The sequence below is a fragment of the Cervus canadensis genome, chromosome 26 (genome assembly GCF_019320065.1).
Source record: "Cervus canadensis isolate Bull #8, Minnesota chromosome 26, ASM1932006v1, whole genome shotgun sequence".
NCBI classification, from domain to species: Eukaryota; Metazoa; Chordata; class Mammalia; order Artiodactyla; family Cervidae; genus Cervus; species Cervus canadensis.
The window spans coordinates 39,810,158-39,826,935 of NC_057411.1; the positions used below are offsets into that span (position 1 = coordinate 39,810,158).

The window sequence follows — 16,778 nt, forward strand, 5'->3', positions numbered from 1 at the left end:
TTGTCTTTCTCTGACTTACTTCGCTTAGTATGCTAATCTCTAGCTACACCCTTGTTTCTGCAAATGGCATTATCTGCATTATTTCCTTCTGTTTGTGACTGAGCAATATTCCATTGTGTATATGTATGTATATACCACATCTTCTTTATCCATTCATCTGTCAATGGACATTTAGGTTGTTTCCATGTCTTGACCTTTGGAATTAAATATATACACACAGATGCTTATCTTGGATCCTGGGTATTTTTTCTCAGCAACCTTAGGGTACCACATGGCCAGGTAAATGGTGCTAATCACTGTAGCTTCTAGCCCCTTGACAGCATTTCTTCTCAGCTAGTCTTTGAGACTCGTGATCGTCAACAATGAAATTTATTCTTTGGGCGTTACAAGCTCTAAAATGAATAGGGCCGTGATGATAAGGTTGGTTTTCTTAGGACAACCATGGTTTTATGATTGGGTCTACTCTGTAGCTAATTGTATTAGGACTTTGCAGCTCTCTTGCCCTCTTTAATGAGGATTCTATAAAGTGCAAATTATATGAACACTTCCCACCAAAGATGCTAATGAATTTGTCACTGCAGTTGACTTGACATTCCTGATTCATTTTCGCTCTAGTGAAAGAAGCAGCTCCTTGCCTTGAGCAGAAGCACCAGACAGCTGGTTGTACTGTTGGGAGAAGTTTCCAGGGAAGTATATTACCTCTGATTTTTAAATCCTATTTTAATAGGTTGGCAGACATGTATTTCTGAAATGTGTGTCTACCATTCATTCAGGAAGCGTCCGTGGAGAATTTACTGTGTGCCAAGCAGGGGCCTCAACCAGGGATGCAAACAGACTGGGAACAGTAGTGGTAATATTGGCAGCAACTGGAAAAACAGATGCAGTAAAACATGTTTGACGAATTGGCTCACATGACTTGGAGGCTGAGAAGTCCCAGGATCTCCATCTGTAAGCTGGAGGCACAGGAAAGCCAGTGGTGTAATTCAGCCAAAGGCCTGAGAACTGGGGGAATCCCGGTCTTAGAGAAGGAGATGAGATGAGATGTCCCTGTTCAACAGCAAGGCAGGAAAAAAAGGGGGCAATTCCTTATTCCTCCACTTTTTATTCTATTCAGGCCCTCAGTGGACAGGGTGATGCCCACCCACATTGGGGAGAGTCAATCTGCTTTATTGAGCCTACCCATTCAAATGCTAATCTCACAAGAAAACACCCTCACAGAGACACTCAAGCGTGATCTTTACTGTGGGCACCCTGGCCACTCTATCTGATACACAGAATTAACCCTCACATCGAGCTTTCCCTGATTTACCTCTTGGACTTTGCTTGTGCCATTCATGTCACCACGAGGTCCTAGTCCATCATTTCCTCCTGGAAGATTCTATTTGTTCCACCGTGGTCCTCTTGAATGTTACAGTCTCCAAAAACTCTTCCCAATTTCTGCCCTAACAGGTGATAGCTCTTGTGACGCTGAGCTTCGTCTACATGCCTCTAAAAAAGACGAACTTTCCCTTCCTGCTTTTTAGTAATGTCTTAGCTGCCCATTCTGATGGTGGAAATTTCTCTGATTCAAACCAAACTAATATGGAGACAAACATTCATCCGCAGCACATTCAAGCTGCAGGTGAGTTTGGACAGTGCATTAACTAACTCTGCATCTTTTTCGTCTAGAGCAGGCTACTTGGATGAAGATCAGATGCAAGTACTCTTGGAGCGGGCTCAAACAGAAGTCTTTTCTATAAAACAGAAGTTGGACAACGACTTAAAGCAGGAGAAGAAAAAACTCCACCAAAAACTAATAATTAAGAGAAGACGAGAGATGCTGCAAAAGGTATATAAGGAATTATGACATTTATTTTTTGCATAATCATTGTGAACACCTACCAAGTGCCAGGTTCTGCACCAGGCACTGCCGTCAGAAGGCTAGGATCCAAAGGGTGACTGGACAGACATCCTGATGCACCATCTGCAGTTGATTGGTAGTGGCTCTTTGGAATGCTGTGATAAGGCTTCCATGGGTCCCATCCAGCTCAGCAAACCTGAGGGTTGTGGTAGATTAGTAATGTCTGCCAGGACAAGAGAATAGCAGTGCTGGTTCCAGTGAATAATGACTGGTGGCTACTGTAACGTTTATGGAGAGTTTACTTAGCATTGTGCTAAGTACATTATGTATCTTATTTAATTGTTTTATTAATCCTATGAGGTAGAGGCTACTATTTTCTCTCTTTTTTCGAACAAAGACGTTGAACCTGAGAGAGCTTAAATGTTGTGATCTATTTGAGCTACTACAGAAAATACTATAGACTAGGTGGCTTATAAAGAACAAAAATTTATATGTCACAGTCCTGGAGGCTGGAAGTCCAAGATCAGGGTTCCAGCAAGGTCAGGTTCTGATGGAGACCCTCTTCAGGTTGCAGACGACTGACTCCTTGCTGGTGGAAGAAGTCAGAAGGGTGGAAGGCAGGGAGGAAGCTCTGTGGGTGGGTGTGGGGCCTCTTTTGCAAGGACACTGATTTCATTCAGGGGGCTCCATCCTCATGCCCTAAGCTCCTTTCCAAAGCTTCCTCTCCTAAATCCTCAGAACATTTATTAGGTTTCAACATCTGCATATAGGGGGAACACAAGCATTCAGATTACAGCATTAAGTAAGGAGGTCAGGGTCACAGGTTTAGTGATTGGCAGTTGTGGGGTTGAGTCCAGGACCATGTGACTTAGAGTCTCAGCCTCGCCCTTGACGCTCACCTGCTCAGCTGTTTGCCCACCTGGGGAAGGGGCAAACACGGAAATGCACCCTGTGCTGTCTTCATGCTCTGGTAGCATAGAGGTCACCATCACCCGGGGAAGGCTGCGCAGAGCAGGTGCAGCTGAACCTGAGTCCTGGGGGCAGGGAGCCCCTGATGTGTGCAAGGCAGGAGGGACATTGCAGCTGGTGGGGAGGCATCTTGTTCAAACGTGAAGGATTCAGGCAAGGGTGCCCTGCTGTGCCTGGAGCTCCAAGAACATGAGAGTGTTGAGAGGGTAGGGGCTGGAGGAGGCATGCCCAGGAAGGGCACCTCTTCAATGAGGGCAGTGTGCTGGGCAGACAGCTGACTTTCATCTGAGGACATGAGGGAACACTGAAAGGTTTTCAGGAGAAGTGATGCCAAAAGCTCAGTCGCTCTGCACCAGTGCCGAATCAAATCTCAGAGACAGAGTTTTGGGTGAAATAGAAAAGCAAAGCTTTATTGCTTTGTCAGGCAAAAGAGGACACAGCAGGCCCTTTCCCTGAAAAACTGTGTGTCCCCACCGAGGAGGATTTGGCGAGGTGTTTTATAGCAATGGCTCAAGGGCAGTGCTGCTGAAAGGATCAGGGTGTGTGCAGGGCCGGCACTTCTTTCATCTGGCCTCGGGTGGTCTCTTGATGAGCAGGTTATCAAACCGTCACCTTCTCTGAAATGAAGAATACTAACATCTTCCATGATGCTGTTAAAGTGCTGCACTCAGTATGCCAGCAAATTTGGAAAACTCAGCAGTGGCCACAGTACTGGAAAAGGTGTTTTCATTCCAGTCCCAAAGAAGGGCAATGCCAAAGAATGTTCAAAATACCGCACAACTGCACTCATCTCACACTCTAAAAAAGTAAAGCTCAAAATTCTCCAAGCCAGGCTTCAACAGTATGTGAACTGTGAACTTCCAGATGTTCAAGTTGGGTTTAGAAAAGGCAGAGGAACCAGAGATCAAATTGCCAACATCTATTGGGTCATAGAAAAAGCAAGAGAGTTCTAGAAAAACATCTACTTCTGCTTTATTGATTACACAAAAGCCTTTGACTATGTAGATCATAACAAACTGTGGAAAATTCTTCAAGAGATAGGAATACCAGACCACCTGCCTCCTGGGATATCTGTATGCAGGTTAAGAAGCAACAGTTAGAACTGGACATGGAACATCAGACTGGTTCCAAATCGGGAAAGGAATACATCAAGGCTGTATATTGTCACCCTGCTTATTTAACTTATATGCAGAGTACATCATGTGGAATGCCAGGCTGGATGAAGCACATGCTGGATTCAAGATTGCTGGGAGAAATATCAATAACCTCAGATATGCAGATGACACCACCCTTATGGCAGAAAGTGAAGAAGAACTGAAGATCCTCTTGATGAAAGTGAAAAAGGAGAGGGAAAAGCTGGCTTAAAGCTCAACATTCAGAAAACTAAGATCATGGCATCTGGTCCCATCACTTCATGGCAAATAGATGGGGAAACAATGGAAACAGTGACAGACTTTATTTTCTTGGGCTCCAAAATGACTGCAGATCATGACTGCAGTCATGAAATTAAAAGACACTTGCTCCTTAGAAGAAAAGCTATGGCCAACCTAGACAGCATATTAAAAAGCAGAGACATTACTTTACCAACAAAAATCCATCTATTAAAAACTATGGTTTTTCCAGTAGTCATGTATTGGATGTGAGAGTTGGACTATAAAGTTGAGTGCCAAAGAACTGATGCTTTTGAACTGTGGTGTTGGAGAAGACTCTTGAGAGTCCCTTGGACTGCAAGGAGATCCAACCAGTTCATCCTAAAGGAAATCAGTCCTGAATATTCATTGGAAGGACTGATGTTGAAGCTGAAACTCCAGTACTTTGGCCATGTGAAGAACTGACTCCTTGGAAAAGACCCTGATGCCAGGAGAGATTGAAGGCAGGAGGAGAAGGGGATGACAGAGGATGAGATGGCTGGATGGCATCACGGACTCGATGGACATGAGTTGAGTAAGCTCCGGGGGTTGGTGAAGGACAGGGAAGCCTGGCCTGCTGCAGTCCATGGGGTCACAAAGAGTCGGACACAACTGAGCGATTGAACCGAATATCTTCCATTAGTTGGGAGTTTCAGTTGGGATACTTATTGTTATATGTATCCCTCGAGGCAGAACCAGGACCCTGCCCCATGGCTGCACTATTGTTTCTTGACTGCTCCTCCCTTGTCTCCACATCCCCTCCATTCCCTGATGAGCAACTGTTTGAAAGGTTTCAGTGCCCAGGAGCCCCACAGGGTCCTGCTTGGTTTCAGAAGGAAGATCAGATTTGGAATTTAGGAAGCTCAATTGAGCAGCCTGTCAGATAGAATTGAAGGAGCAGACCTGTGGGAGGCTCTAGCACTTGACCAGATCAGAAGTGATGAGACCATGTCCTGAGCGTGGGAGCAAGGACAGATTCAGGAGATATGAGATGTCAGGATGACATTAGGTGGTACCATTCAGGAAGGAAGGGGAAGCAGAATAACTTAAATTGATTGATAGAAGCTCTACATTTATTACTGAGTGTTGGGCCCAACAGGAAGCTGTGATTCTTAGCCATTGAACTCCACCCCAACTTCAACATTGCCTTATCCATCTCCTCTGGCTCAAGGATCAAAACAATGGGGCTTAGAGCCATATTTCTCTGATGGTCTGGCCTGGTTCAAGGTTAGGATCTGCAAGGATGGATGAACTGCAGAGATTCCAGTGAGTTTCCATGAACACAGTTTCTTACAGTTGCTTTTGCTAAATCTTGTGAGTGCCACAGAGTTGGAATGCCACTCTACAAAGGCAAAGGTTTGTGTTATATCCCCAGCACTGAGGACAGTATTTATAGAAGGAAGGAATTGACACTTTCAGGTCACCTGAACCCACAAACAAAAGATATGTTTGTGCAAACCCAGACTGTCTGCTGGGTACACTATTGTAAATAATACTGTGATGGACATCTCTGTGTATGCCAGCTTTTTTCCCAGGGCCTTTTATACCTACTGTTATTTCTCCCAGAAATATCCTTTCCCCCATCTTCACTCAACTGAGGTATGACCTCACCCCTCAGGTCTCTCTTAGGGCTCCTTTATTTTTTAACATTTTTAATATTCATAGTAGCATAATTATGAAAGTGAAAGTGAAGTCACTCAGTTGTGTCCGACTCTTTGCAGCCCTGTGGACTGTAGCCCACCAGGCTCCTCTGTCCATGGGATTCTCCAGGCAAGAATACTGGAGTGGGTTGCCATTTCCTTCTCCAGGGGATCTTCCTGACCCAGGGATCAAACCCAGGTCTCCTGTATTGCAGGCAGACGCTTTAACCTCTGAGCCACCAGGGAAGCCCTGCATAATTATAGCAAATATAAAATATAATTACTTTTTTTCTTTTCCATTATAGTTTATCACAGGATATTGTATATAGTTCCCCATGCTATACAGAAGGACCTTGTTGTTTATCCATATAAATTTCCTTCTTTGAACTGTAACCTCCTCATTTAATTTGTCTCTCATGGATCTCAGGATTTTTTTCTCTTAGAATATCTTGATTTTCAGTTCCTATGTGCCTGGGATGTGGTAATAATAACAGCAGACAGTCGCTGATGCCAATCTGTACCAGGCCCTTCTCTAAGAGCTACCTACAAATTATATTTGGGGCAAAATGAGGACTGCAGCCCAAGAGGCAGCATCTGCTATATCTTAAAGCAGCAGTACCATTAAGCACTCATTTTACAAAAGGGTTTTTGTTAGTGAGAATCTGATGTCACCATGAAGAGATTTAATGCTTCTCTAGATATGACGAGATGCAAGGATTGAGATCATGAAATCTGTTCCTAAAAACGTCCAACTATCTAAAGACCTGTCCCACCAGGTTCCCTGGAGCAGAGCGCCTCACCCCGCCTGACCTCCCTCAGGGCTGTTGCAGGTCAGCAGCTGCAGCAGCAGGGGCTTCAGTCTCTGTAGAGGCAGGTGGAAAACGCCTCTGATGTTCAGTTGCCAATGCTCTTGGTAAGTGCCAATTTGTAGTTGGCACACGTCTTAAGCATCTCATTGACTCCTCCCAGCTACTCTGTGAAGTAGATCCTATTATTATCTTCTATCATCCTCTATGGCTTAGGCACTGGACACACAGACAGGGCTAGATATTCATTTGGGGTGACTCAGCTTCTAAGTGGAAGAGCCAGGATTGGAACCCAGGTGGTCTGCCTCTTGAGCTTTACCTACTCAATAAATACATGTTCAACAGAAGTCAAACAAATGAAGTTTTCACTACATTTTCAGTTATTTTCTTAAGAGTAATTTTCTTTTGCGGGGGGAACACTTATCAACTTTATTAACTTACTTAGAAACCATGAAACCTCGAACGAAAGAGGCAATGCTTAAAGTTCAGCTGGATGAAGCAAACTAAGCCTTTGCCTTTGCCTGGGTCCTCGCCATAAATCTTGCCTTTGAATTATCAGATTTGCCACCCCTTACCTTTGGAATATTGTGATTAATATAGACAGAGGCAGACTTTGTCTAGCTCAGGAGGTGAGAGTAAGATAGAAAAAATACTGTGTTTGAGTGAAGAAGGTGGGAAAAAGATGCCCTGGATCCTTCTTTGAAACTCATAAAAGATGATCACATTTTACTAAAGTTCAATCAAGTTACATGCTCTTCTCCTTTGGGGAGGATGTGTTAAGAAGATAGAGTCTTGTGCTTGCTTTGGCAGCACATACACTAAAATTGGAATGATACAGAGAAGGTTAGCCTGGCCCCTGCGTAAGGATGACACGCAAATTCATTCCATATTTTTTTTATAGCTGATTCACATTGTTGTATAGCAGAAACAAACACAGCACTGTAAAGCAATTATCCTCCAATTAAAAAAAAATAGCCAGTAATACTGAACACCACATGCAATGAGAATTACTGGTGTGTTTAATCTAAGTACATTTAGATTTCTAGAAATACATTTCACATTTCTAAAGCATACAATCACTCCTATTAATACAAATTTAAGCCGGCTATACGGGTTTTGGGCTTCCCAGATGGTGCAGTGGTAAAGAACCCACCTGCCAGTCCAGGAGATGTAAGAGACCTGGGTTTGATCCCTGGTTCGGGAAGATCCCCTGGAGGAAGAAATGAAAACCCCCTCCAGTATACTCGCCTGCAGAATCCCATGGACAGAGGAGCCTGGCGGGCTACAGTCTACAGGGTCACAAAGAGTCGGACACGGCTGAAGCGACTTCAGGCACATATGCGCACACTGCCTTTACCAAAGTTAATGTACTCATAAGGAAATCTTGAGAACATTAGTGAAGTCACCTCTCCACAGCTCCTGGTGCTAATCCCAGAGGGCAAAGAATTGTTTTGATTGAGGAAAAACACAAGCATAACCCAAGAAAAAAATGACTGAGGCAAGGGGAAAAGCAAGAATCTTAATAGAAACATCCTCTCTTGTTGTTTAAGGCTTGACTGTGGGGAGAAATCAATAGTCCTTCCAACTCTGAACACACTCTTGAAGTATTTCTCTCCTGTTGGCCTATTGGCAGAAAAATTTAGTTGGTTTTCCTTTTCTTTCTTCTAGTATTTACAATAATTTTTTAAATTTTTAATTGGAGGATAATTGCTTTACAAAGTTGTGTTTGTTTTTGGCTGTACAACAAAGCGATTCAGCCATAAGTGTGTGTATATATATATATATATGTATACACATACCATATATATATATATGCTTCCTTCCCCACGCCCCATCCTACCTCTCTAGGTCATCTCGAGGGCCAGGCTGGGCTTCCTGTGCTATCAGCAGGTTCCCACTGGTTATCTGTTTTACACATGGACGTATATATATGTCAGTGCTACACTCTCAAATTAGTTGGCTTTAGCAGAGCAGAGCATTCATTCAAAGTAACCATTCGGTGGTTCCTTTCTCCTCTGCTGCTGTCATACTTTGGCTCTCTCCATCGGTCTTTAAGACCATCAGTTCCTTTTTTAAAGAATACTTTGCCAAATGTACAATAGTTGGGGGAAGGGCTGTTGATGTTCTGCGCATCCTGCAACCGTTCCCCAAAGTGTTTTCCTGAGGGCTGTACCAGCCAAGCCCCGCCCGCTGCTAACTGTCCGCTCTGGAATTGCTGGCAGCACAAGGAACAGCGGAGGGAGCAGCTGTCCATCGCCGAAGCCTCCGGGGCCGCCGAGGATGCCGGCCAGTACCTGGGCCAGTGGCGGGGCCTGATGGCCGAGCACAGCGCCGCCCTGGAGGAGCTGCAGGAGCGCCTGGACCAGGCTGCCCTGGACGAGCTCAGGGCGCTGATCCTCTCGCTGTCCGAGAAAGCCACGGAGGAGCTGCGGCGTCTGCAGAACTCAGGGATGACCCAGGAGCTGCTCAAGCGTGGGGCGCCTTGGCTCTTCCTGCAGCAGATCCTGGAGGAGCACGGCAGGGACCTGGCGGCCCGGGCCGAGCGGCTGGAGGGTGAGGAGAGGGACCGGGGCCAGGAGGGCGTCCAGAGCATCAGGCAGAGGCTGAAGGACGATGCGCTGGAGGCCTCCATGGAGGAGCAGGCGGAGCTGAGACACTGGGAGCACTTGATCTTCACGTGAGTCTTAATCCCTGAGTGCTGTCCTCTCCTCTGTTCCTACTGGTGGGGGAGGGAGTCTGCCTGCTGGTTCCGAGCATAGCCAGACACATGACACCTGATCCTGAGACTGAGATTTGATGTGGCCCAAAGCGGGGCTTTGGCCACCTGATACGAAGAACTGACTCATTTGAAAAGACCCTGATGCTGGGAAAGATTGAAGGCGGGAGGAGAGGGAACACCAGAGGATGAGGTGGTTGGATGGCATCACTGACTTAATGGACATGAGTTTGAGTAAACTCCAGGAGTTAGTGATGGATAGGGAGGCCTGGCATGCTGCAGTCCATGGGGTTGCAAAGAGTTGGACATGACTGAACAACTGAACTGAACTGAAAGAAAGGGGGGCTTCGGTTGTGTAATAGATGCCAGCAAAGCTTTGGCCGCTGTTTGGGACTGGTACATCAGGTTGGAAACTGGAGGAGCCTCAAACACCACCCGCATGGGGCAACAGAAAGGAATGAAATGTGGGCAGTGTAGACCAAAAATCTCGGTTTAAATCCCAGCAGCACCACCAGCTGTCTGAGTGTAGACAAGTTACTTAACCTCTCTGAGCCTCATCTTTCTTGTCTGTGGAATGGGATGACAACACTCAGTCATTTATGGTGCTTTCAGTAGCACATGATACTATTGGGTTGTTAGAAAGTGAAGAAAGCATTTTATAAGTCAGGAGGTAAATTTTCTAGTTTTGATTCCATGACTCGGTGATACTGTCAAGGATTCAGCCCTCAACATCTTTCTGCTCTGCTATACTCAATGTGCTACCTTGGTCCTTGGGCTCATCCTTCATGGTTGCATGATGGCTGCTGCAGCTCCAGGCGTCACACACATCATCTGTTTCTAACATCTGTGGCATTGATCTTCCCTGTCCTATTTGGCAGGACTACATCATAAACCCATGCCAAACTGTTCAGCTGCTAGGAGGCTAAAAAGGCTGTGATTGTCTTAGACCAGAGGGCAGCAGACTTTTTCTTTAGGCTTCGAGGGCTATATGGTTTCTGTAGCAGCTATTCAACTCTGGCGGCAGCATGAAAGCAGCTACAGGCAATCCGTAAATGAACATGACTGTGTTCCAATAGAACTTTATTGACAAAAACAAGCAGTGGGCCAGATTTGGTCCACAGGCCACAGATTGCCAATTCCTGCCTCAGACCACCCAGGATTCCCTCTCTAGGGCTACTGGGAGGTTCATATCTCCAACATTGTTGGAGGGTAACCCCTATAAACAAAAGCTGAGCTGACAAGGGACAAGGAAGTGACTCCAGATTAGACCATTAGACCACTATCTAGCAAAATGCCGACTCCCAGCATTGACGAGGGGTTGCGTGAGCAAGTATATGTCGGTCTTTTAACACAACCTTTGATCAGAAATAAGTGGATGGTAAGAGGTACCTGCTATCATCACCACCATCATTCCTGTGTGAGAAGAACTCAGATTATCAGGAGGAGAACAGACACACAGAGAGATGATTGTGATGAGCAAAGCAGGAGCAATTAACCAGGTGATCGTGTGGAGGATCAGGATCTTTACCAGGATAGGAAGGAGGTACATTTTGGGTGCTAGCCTCTGAGCTGGTACTGGGAGCCAGAGACTAGGGGACCCTGCTCACTGGTGCTGTGCTGAGAAGAGGCAGGATTGGGTGGTGAGCAGCTTGGTGGGTCCTTGTCTGGGTGTGAAATGGGAGACCAGTCTCACTGCACAAAGAAATGAAATCAAAGCCCCCACCAACAGCAGCGTGGTGGAGAGAAACAATAACCCCCACCTATCTAGTCTATTTATTTAGAGTAATAGGAACTGTTTACGTATAAGGGCATAATTGTGGGCATTTGGCTATAACTTAGTGCTACTTCCTTAAACCAATGGACCCACCGATCAATATGCCATCAAGTTGCTTTCTCTTTGAACAAAGCAACCCAGAAAACCCTATTCAAGGGAATAAACAAAACCAAAGGCCTTTGACCATTCTTTCCTCAGTGTGACCACTCCACAGTTTAACTTGGATCTTAGCCACAATTTCAATTCTGAATCTACAGCCCTTTTGTTTAGAAACGGTTATATTGACATAGGGCATTCCAGGTGGCTCAGTGGTAAAGAATCCACCTGGCAATGCAGGAGATGTAGGATACGCAGGTTCAATCCCTGGGTCGAGAGGATCCCCTGGAGGAAGAAATGGCAACCTACTCCAGTATTCTTGCCTGGAGAATCCCATGGTCAGAGGAGCCTGGTGGGCTAGAATCCATGGGGTCACAAAGAGTCAGACATGACTTAGCAACTGAGTATGCACATACTTAGTGACATAGGACCGTAGAGGGGTGTTGGGGGTCGGGGAGGGGGTAGGGGAAGGAGTCCCTCTCAGTATATCTGCTCAGTCTGTCTGTCCACCTCCTCTCTTGAACCCCATGTTGCTTGCTTGATATCTGTGGTCCTCTCCACCTGCATCAAAGCCTGGGCTCTCCTTCAACCCTTTCGGGGACACCAGGTAGCAGAGCATCGTTCTGAAATGCCCGTCCTTCCTTGGGGGCAGTAATATCCAGGGAGCAGGGTCCTCCCGGACTCAGTGTTGCAATGCCTCCTCCTTAAGTGCTCTTCCCTGGGGACTGACCCTGCGACCAGCGAGGAGAGGTCCCAGGTGTTGTGGAGAGGGAGGTTATCTTGGTGTAGATGAAGTGACCTCTTCCTTCTTTCTCATCTCTCTTTTTTTTATGGTTCTGTCCTTATTTAGCTCAGTCTTTGTTAGTTTTTTATTTGACTTGAACAAACAAGATGCTGTCTTCTCCAAGCCCACACAAATCAGACCCTTAAATGCCACTTCTTATTTGCACAAGTTGTTCTCAGCAGTAATTATTCAGCCCAATCTGCATTTGACCAAAGTCTCTTTGCTCCATCCAACCTGCTTTGGGCTGGCTCTTTAAAGTCTGTGGATTGGGCTTGACATTCCCATTACCGGATGGTCACCTTCTTCACCTTCATTTGGTTTCGTTTTGCAGGGAATATTATGAAAGCTGCCACTGACTGAGTTGTCCAACAGGAAAAGAGAAATCTTACTTTTCTATCAGAAAGCTCACTGTGATTTTCCCTAGGGTTAAAGAGGGTCAACTAACAGTATACACAATGTGAGTCTGCTTATATACTTTGCTTATTTAAGACTCTAAAAGGTTGCAGCCTTTATTTCTGAGGCATTAAGTAGAAATGACTTTGCACAATAGTTTGGAAACATGTTTTTATAAGTTTCCTGATTTCAAGAAGGATGGAGTTGCTTTAAACCTGGTCTGATGAAGTGAGAATTAATCAAGAGGCATACTTTACCAGGGAAAGTGTGTCTTTAAGACCTTGTTTCTAAACTCCTGCCTGGATGTTAAACTCCTTCAGGGCAAAGACGGTCTCCCGTGTTTCTGTATTATCTTGGTGCCTAGCTAGTTGAGGATCAAGACCAGACCACCCAGCACATGTATGCATGTTCAGTTGTGTCCGACACTTTGTACCCTCATAGACTGTAGCCCACCAGGCTTCTCTGCCCATAAAATTCTCCAGGCAGGAATAACTGGAGTGGGCTGCCATTTCTTTCTCCAGGGAATCTTCCCAACCCAGAAATCCAGCACTCATCTCTGGCGTCTCCTGCATTGGCAGGCACATTCTTTACTGCTAGGCGCCACCTGGGAAGTCCCTAGACCACCCAGGGAAGAATAAAGACTCAGATTCATTTCAGAGTTACTTTCACCTTAGAGGCCACATAAGCAGCAAATATGTAGGGCAAGGATTCTCCATGAAGGGAGGTGCAAAGGAGCAGCTGTGGTTTCCTAAAGTGCTTCAGAAAATTTGGTGGGTCCCATGGAACCCTGTGGGCTTGAGGCCTTCAGGCTGCTTCTGGCCGGGGGCCCATATCAGCTCTGATAGTCTTATTCTGTTCCCAGGAGAGAACTTTCTAGCTGAGCTGAAATTGTATACCCCTCCGTGGAGATTTGGGCCTGATAGACCTGGCGCTGGCCTCCCACAGCAACATCCTGCGGGTATTTCCAAAGTTTAAAGCATCCACAAAGCGTATTTTCTGTAGCTAGTGCTGATCAGACCTTGCCAGAATAACCAAACAGATTATATGATTTCATGTCCAACACAATATGGTGGCTCAGTGGTAAAGAATCTGTCTGCCAGTGCAGGAAACATGGGGTCAATCCCTGCGTGGGGAAGATCCCCTGAAGAAGGAAATGACAACCCACTCTAGGATTCTTGACTGGAGAATCCCATGGACAGAGGAGCCTGGAGGGCTACAGTCCTTGGGGGTTACAGAGAGATACAACTGAGTGACTGAGCGCGCACACACACACACACACACACACACACACCCCAACATGACGCACATTAGGTGCTGAAGAAACCCTTGTGGAATGAATGCCTGATCCAGGAGATGGCGGGTGTTTCCGGACATGGATTTGACTAATGGAATTTGAGCTTTGAATTTCCACTTTCCCATCCGCAGCACAACCCACCCTGTCTTCTTTTTTTGCAAGAACAGACCACTCTTCTTGCTTTTCCAGGAAGCTCTGCTCCTCTGCCTTCTCCCTGTCCGAAGAGGAGCTGCTTGGGATGAGGCAGGAAGTTCACGGCTGCTTCGCGCAAATGGACAGGAGCTTGGCCCTCCCCAAAATCCGGGCCCGAGTCCTGCTGCAGCAATTCCAGATGGCTTGGCGAGAAGCAGAGTTCCTGAAACTGGACCAGGCCTTGGCCGCCCCTGAGCTGCAGGTAGGATGGGCGTCTCGGGGCCTCGTCCTGGCAGAGGCAGGGCCTCCTCCAGCTGCTGAGGCTGTAGAATCCAGCTCCACTGCTGCCTCAGCCCTTGGCCATGTTAGCATCGGGCATTCCCGGAACCTCTTGAAGTTCTGTAGTGGACACCCTGGTCCCTGGCTTCGCACTGTCCACCAGTGGTTATGAATCTCCACCACTCATGGTTCACAGGTACACCCTCTCCTGGGCGTTGATTGCCCTTGGTGGTGGGAGCCACCCAGCCTGAGAGGTGACTATCCCTCCTACCCCCTCCCTTAGCCACAGCCAGTGACCCACGCGGGAGGCTTGTGTAAGTGGCCTGAGGAAGATGCTCACTTCAGCTCAGGTAGATAAGGGCATCTCTGATCCCAGGCCTTGTAGGGTGACTGACAGATGCCTGTGTGGGCTAAGTCATTTCAGGCGTGTCTGATTCTTCATGACCCCACGGACTATAGCCCACCAGGCTCCTCTGTCCATGGGATTCTCCAGGCAAGAATACTGGAGTGGGTTGCCATGGCCTCTTCCAGGGGTCTTCCTGACCCAGGGATTGAACCCAAGTCTTCTGCATTGGCAGATGGGTTTTTTATCTCTAGTGTCACCTGGGAAGCCCTGATATATGTCTATAGTAAGCACCTGTTACATGCAACAGGCAACTCTTGGGTGCTGGGTTTACTCCAGAGCCGCCCATGGGCAAGTCAAGGCCAGACCCTCCCACCTTACCTAGCCGCTTCCTCCTCCTATCCTGGTTCCCACACCTCCTGTGGCTTGCTCTGAACTCCTCTCTCAGGAAACAACGTTCACCCCAGTCCCTGCTATCTCTGGCTCTGCCTCGGGGGAACCTGACCTACAAGGCCTTTGAACTTGCTGTTTCCTCTGCCAGGAACATCACAGCGCCAACTCTTTGCTGTCTCTTCACATCACAGTTCAGTTATCATCTGCACAGAGGTCCTCCCTGAGCACTATCCAAAGTCATCACCTCCCCAGGCCTTCTTTGGAAAGCTGTGTTCTTGCTTCTTCGTAGAATTGATCGCGATCTGAAATGTCCCAGTTACTCAATGTACTCATGGTCTGTGCATCACCCCCCACCCACCAACAAGCTCCCCGTTTGTAGCTCCCATTCACCACGCCATCCAAGCACCTAGAATGTGCCTGGCACATAGTAGGTGTGCAATAAGTTTTATTGACTGAACTAACCAACCACCTGATGTGGGCAGAATGTGGGGGAACTTCCCTGAGGTGATATCACACTGAGGTTGAAAACATTTCACATCACTTACCCTTCTGTTATCTCAGCTGTGGTTAACAGCAGGGCCAGGAGTAGATGTTCTATCCCCATGTTACAGATGAGAAAACTGACTGAGAGGAAACGTGAATTGACCGAGGTAGGACGGAATAGAAGGACTGGTCTTGGAGCTGGTACTTTCTGACTTTAAACCCAGTGCTTCTCCTTGAGGAGAAAAAAAAAAAATTCAACCACATCCTTTCTGAATAAGATCAGTGAACAAAACCAACTTGGAAGATTTTACATCTTTTCACGTTAAAAAAAAAAAGGGCTTCCCAGGTGGCGCTAGTGGTGAAGAATCCGCCTGCTGATGCAGCAGACATAAACAACGCGGGTGCAGTCCCTGGGTCAGGAAGATTCCCTGGAGAAGGAAATGGCAACCCAATTCCGCGGACACGGGGTCACAAAGAGTTGGACATGACTGAAGCAACTTAGCACACACATTAAAAAAAAAAATAGTGGGTTGAGAATTCCCTGGCAGTCCAGTGGTTAGAACTCCATGCTTCCACTTCAGGGGACCTGGGTTCCATTCCTGGTTGGGGAACTAAGATCTCAGAGGCTCCGCAGCACAGCCTAAATAAATAAATACATGTTGTTGTTGTTTTTTTTTCTCTATTTCTCTTATTAGAATGTTGCAAGATATACAAAATGGTGATACTTACAGAGTCAGGAACAGGTTATACCCAAAAATGTATAAAAGGTTTTGGAACACTGAGTAAAAAAAAAAAAAGATGTTTCCACGTAAGTGAACTGAAGTGTGTTTCCTCTGCTTTTGAGCTGGACCAAGGGCTGAAGGGCTGAGCCCAGCAGGAATTAAGTGTCTGACTGTAAGTTGTTCAAAGTGCTAGATTTTGAAATTGAATTGGCCTTGTGCCTCAGAGGGGTGGAGCATCTGCCCTGGGCCTAAGGTTGCTCCCTGGAAACCCTGTAGAGATGCAGGGGCGCAGGTGAGGGGCGGAGCCTGCGGTTGGCTGAGCCTGGCTGTCTTCACCAGCAGCACCATGAGAAGGGCATCATGGCGGGCAGACCTGGGAGGGCACTTCCAGGAGCCACTCCATCGCCAGGCCCTCCTCCCGTGCCAGCCTAGGGGTGTGGGCAAGTTATCCTGCAGGCAAGCGAGCTGGGAGCTCGCACCTAAAAGTTTTTTTATTCTTATTTTATTTATTTTAGCCTTATTTTTCTTATCCATCATTTCTTCATCTATAACATGAGTATAATGAAGATTACTCTGGGAATTGTTCAGTCACTAGATTGTGTCTGACTCTTTGTGACCCCATGCACTACAGCGGGCCAAGCTTCCCTGTCCTTCACCACCTCCCAGAGCTGGCTCAAATTCATGTCCATCGAGTCGGTGATGCCA

At 46.7% G+C, this 16,778-nt stretch overlaps 1 protein-coding gene and 1 pseudogene across 3 annotated transcripts in view; both read left to right on the top strand.

Moving 5' to 3' along the window:
- EVC2 (EvC ciliary complex subunit 2) overlaps nucleotides 1–16,778 on the top strand; it is a 153,132-nt gene that overhangs the window by 90,971 nt on the left and 45,383 nt on the right. For all 3 annotated transcript variants that reach the window (XM_043447727.1, XM_043447728.1, XM_043447729.1), the window contains exons 13-15: nucleotides 1,669–1,828; nucleotides 8,887–9,341; nucleotides 13,911–14,115. In XM_043447727.1, the coding sequence (XP_043303662.1) occupies nucleotides 1,669–1,828; nucleotides 8,887–9,341; nucleotides 13,911–14,115 (820 nt within the window). The remainder of the gene's footprint in view (nucleotides 1–1,668; nucleotides 1,829–8,886; nucleotides 9,342–13,910; nucleotides 14,116–16,778) is intronic.
- LOC122428545 lies at nucleotides 7,459–7,558 on the top strand (annotated as a pseudogene).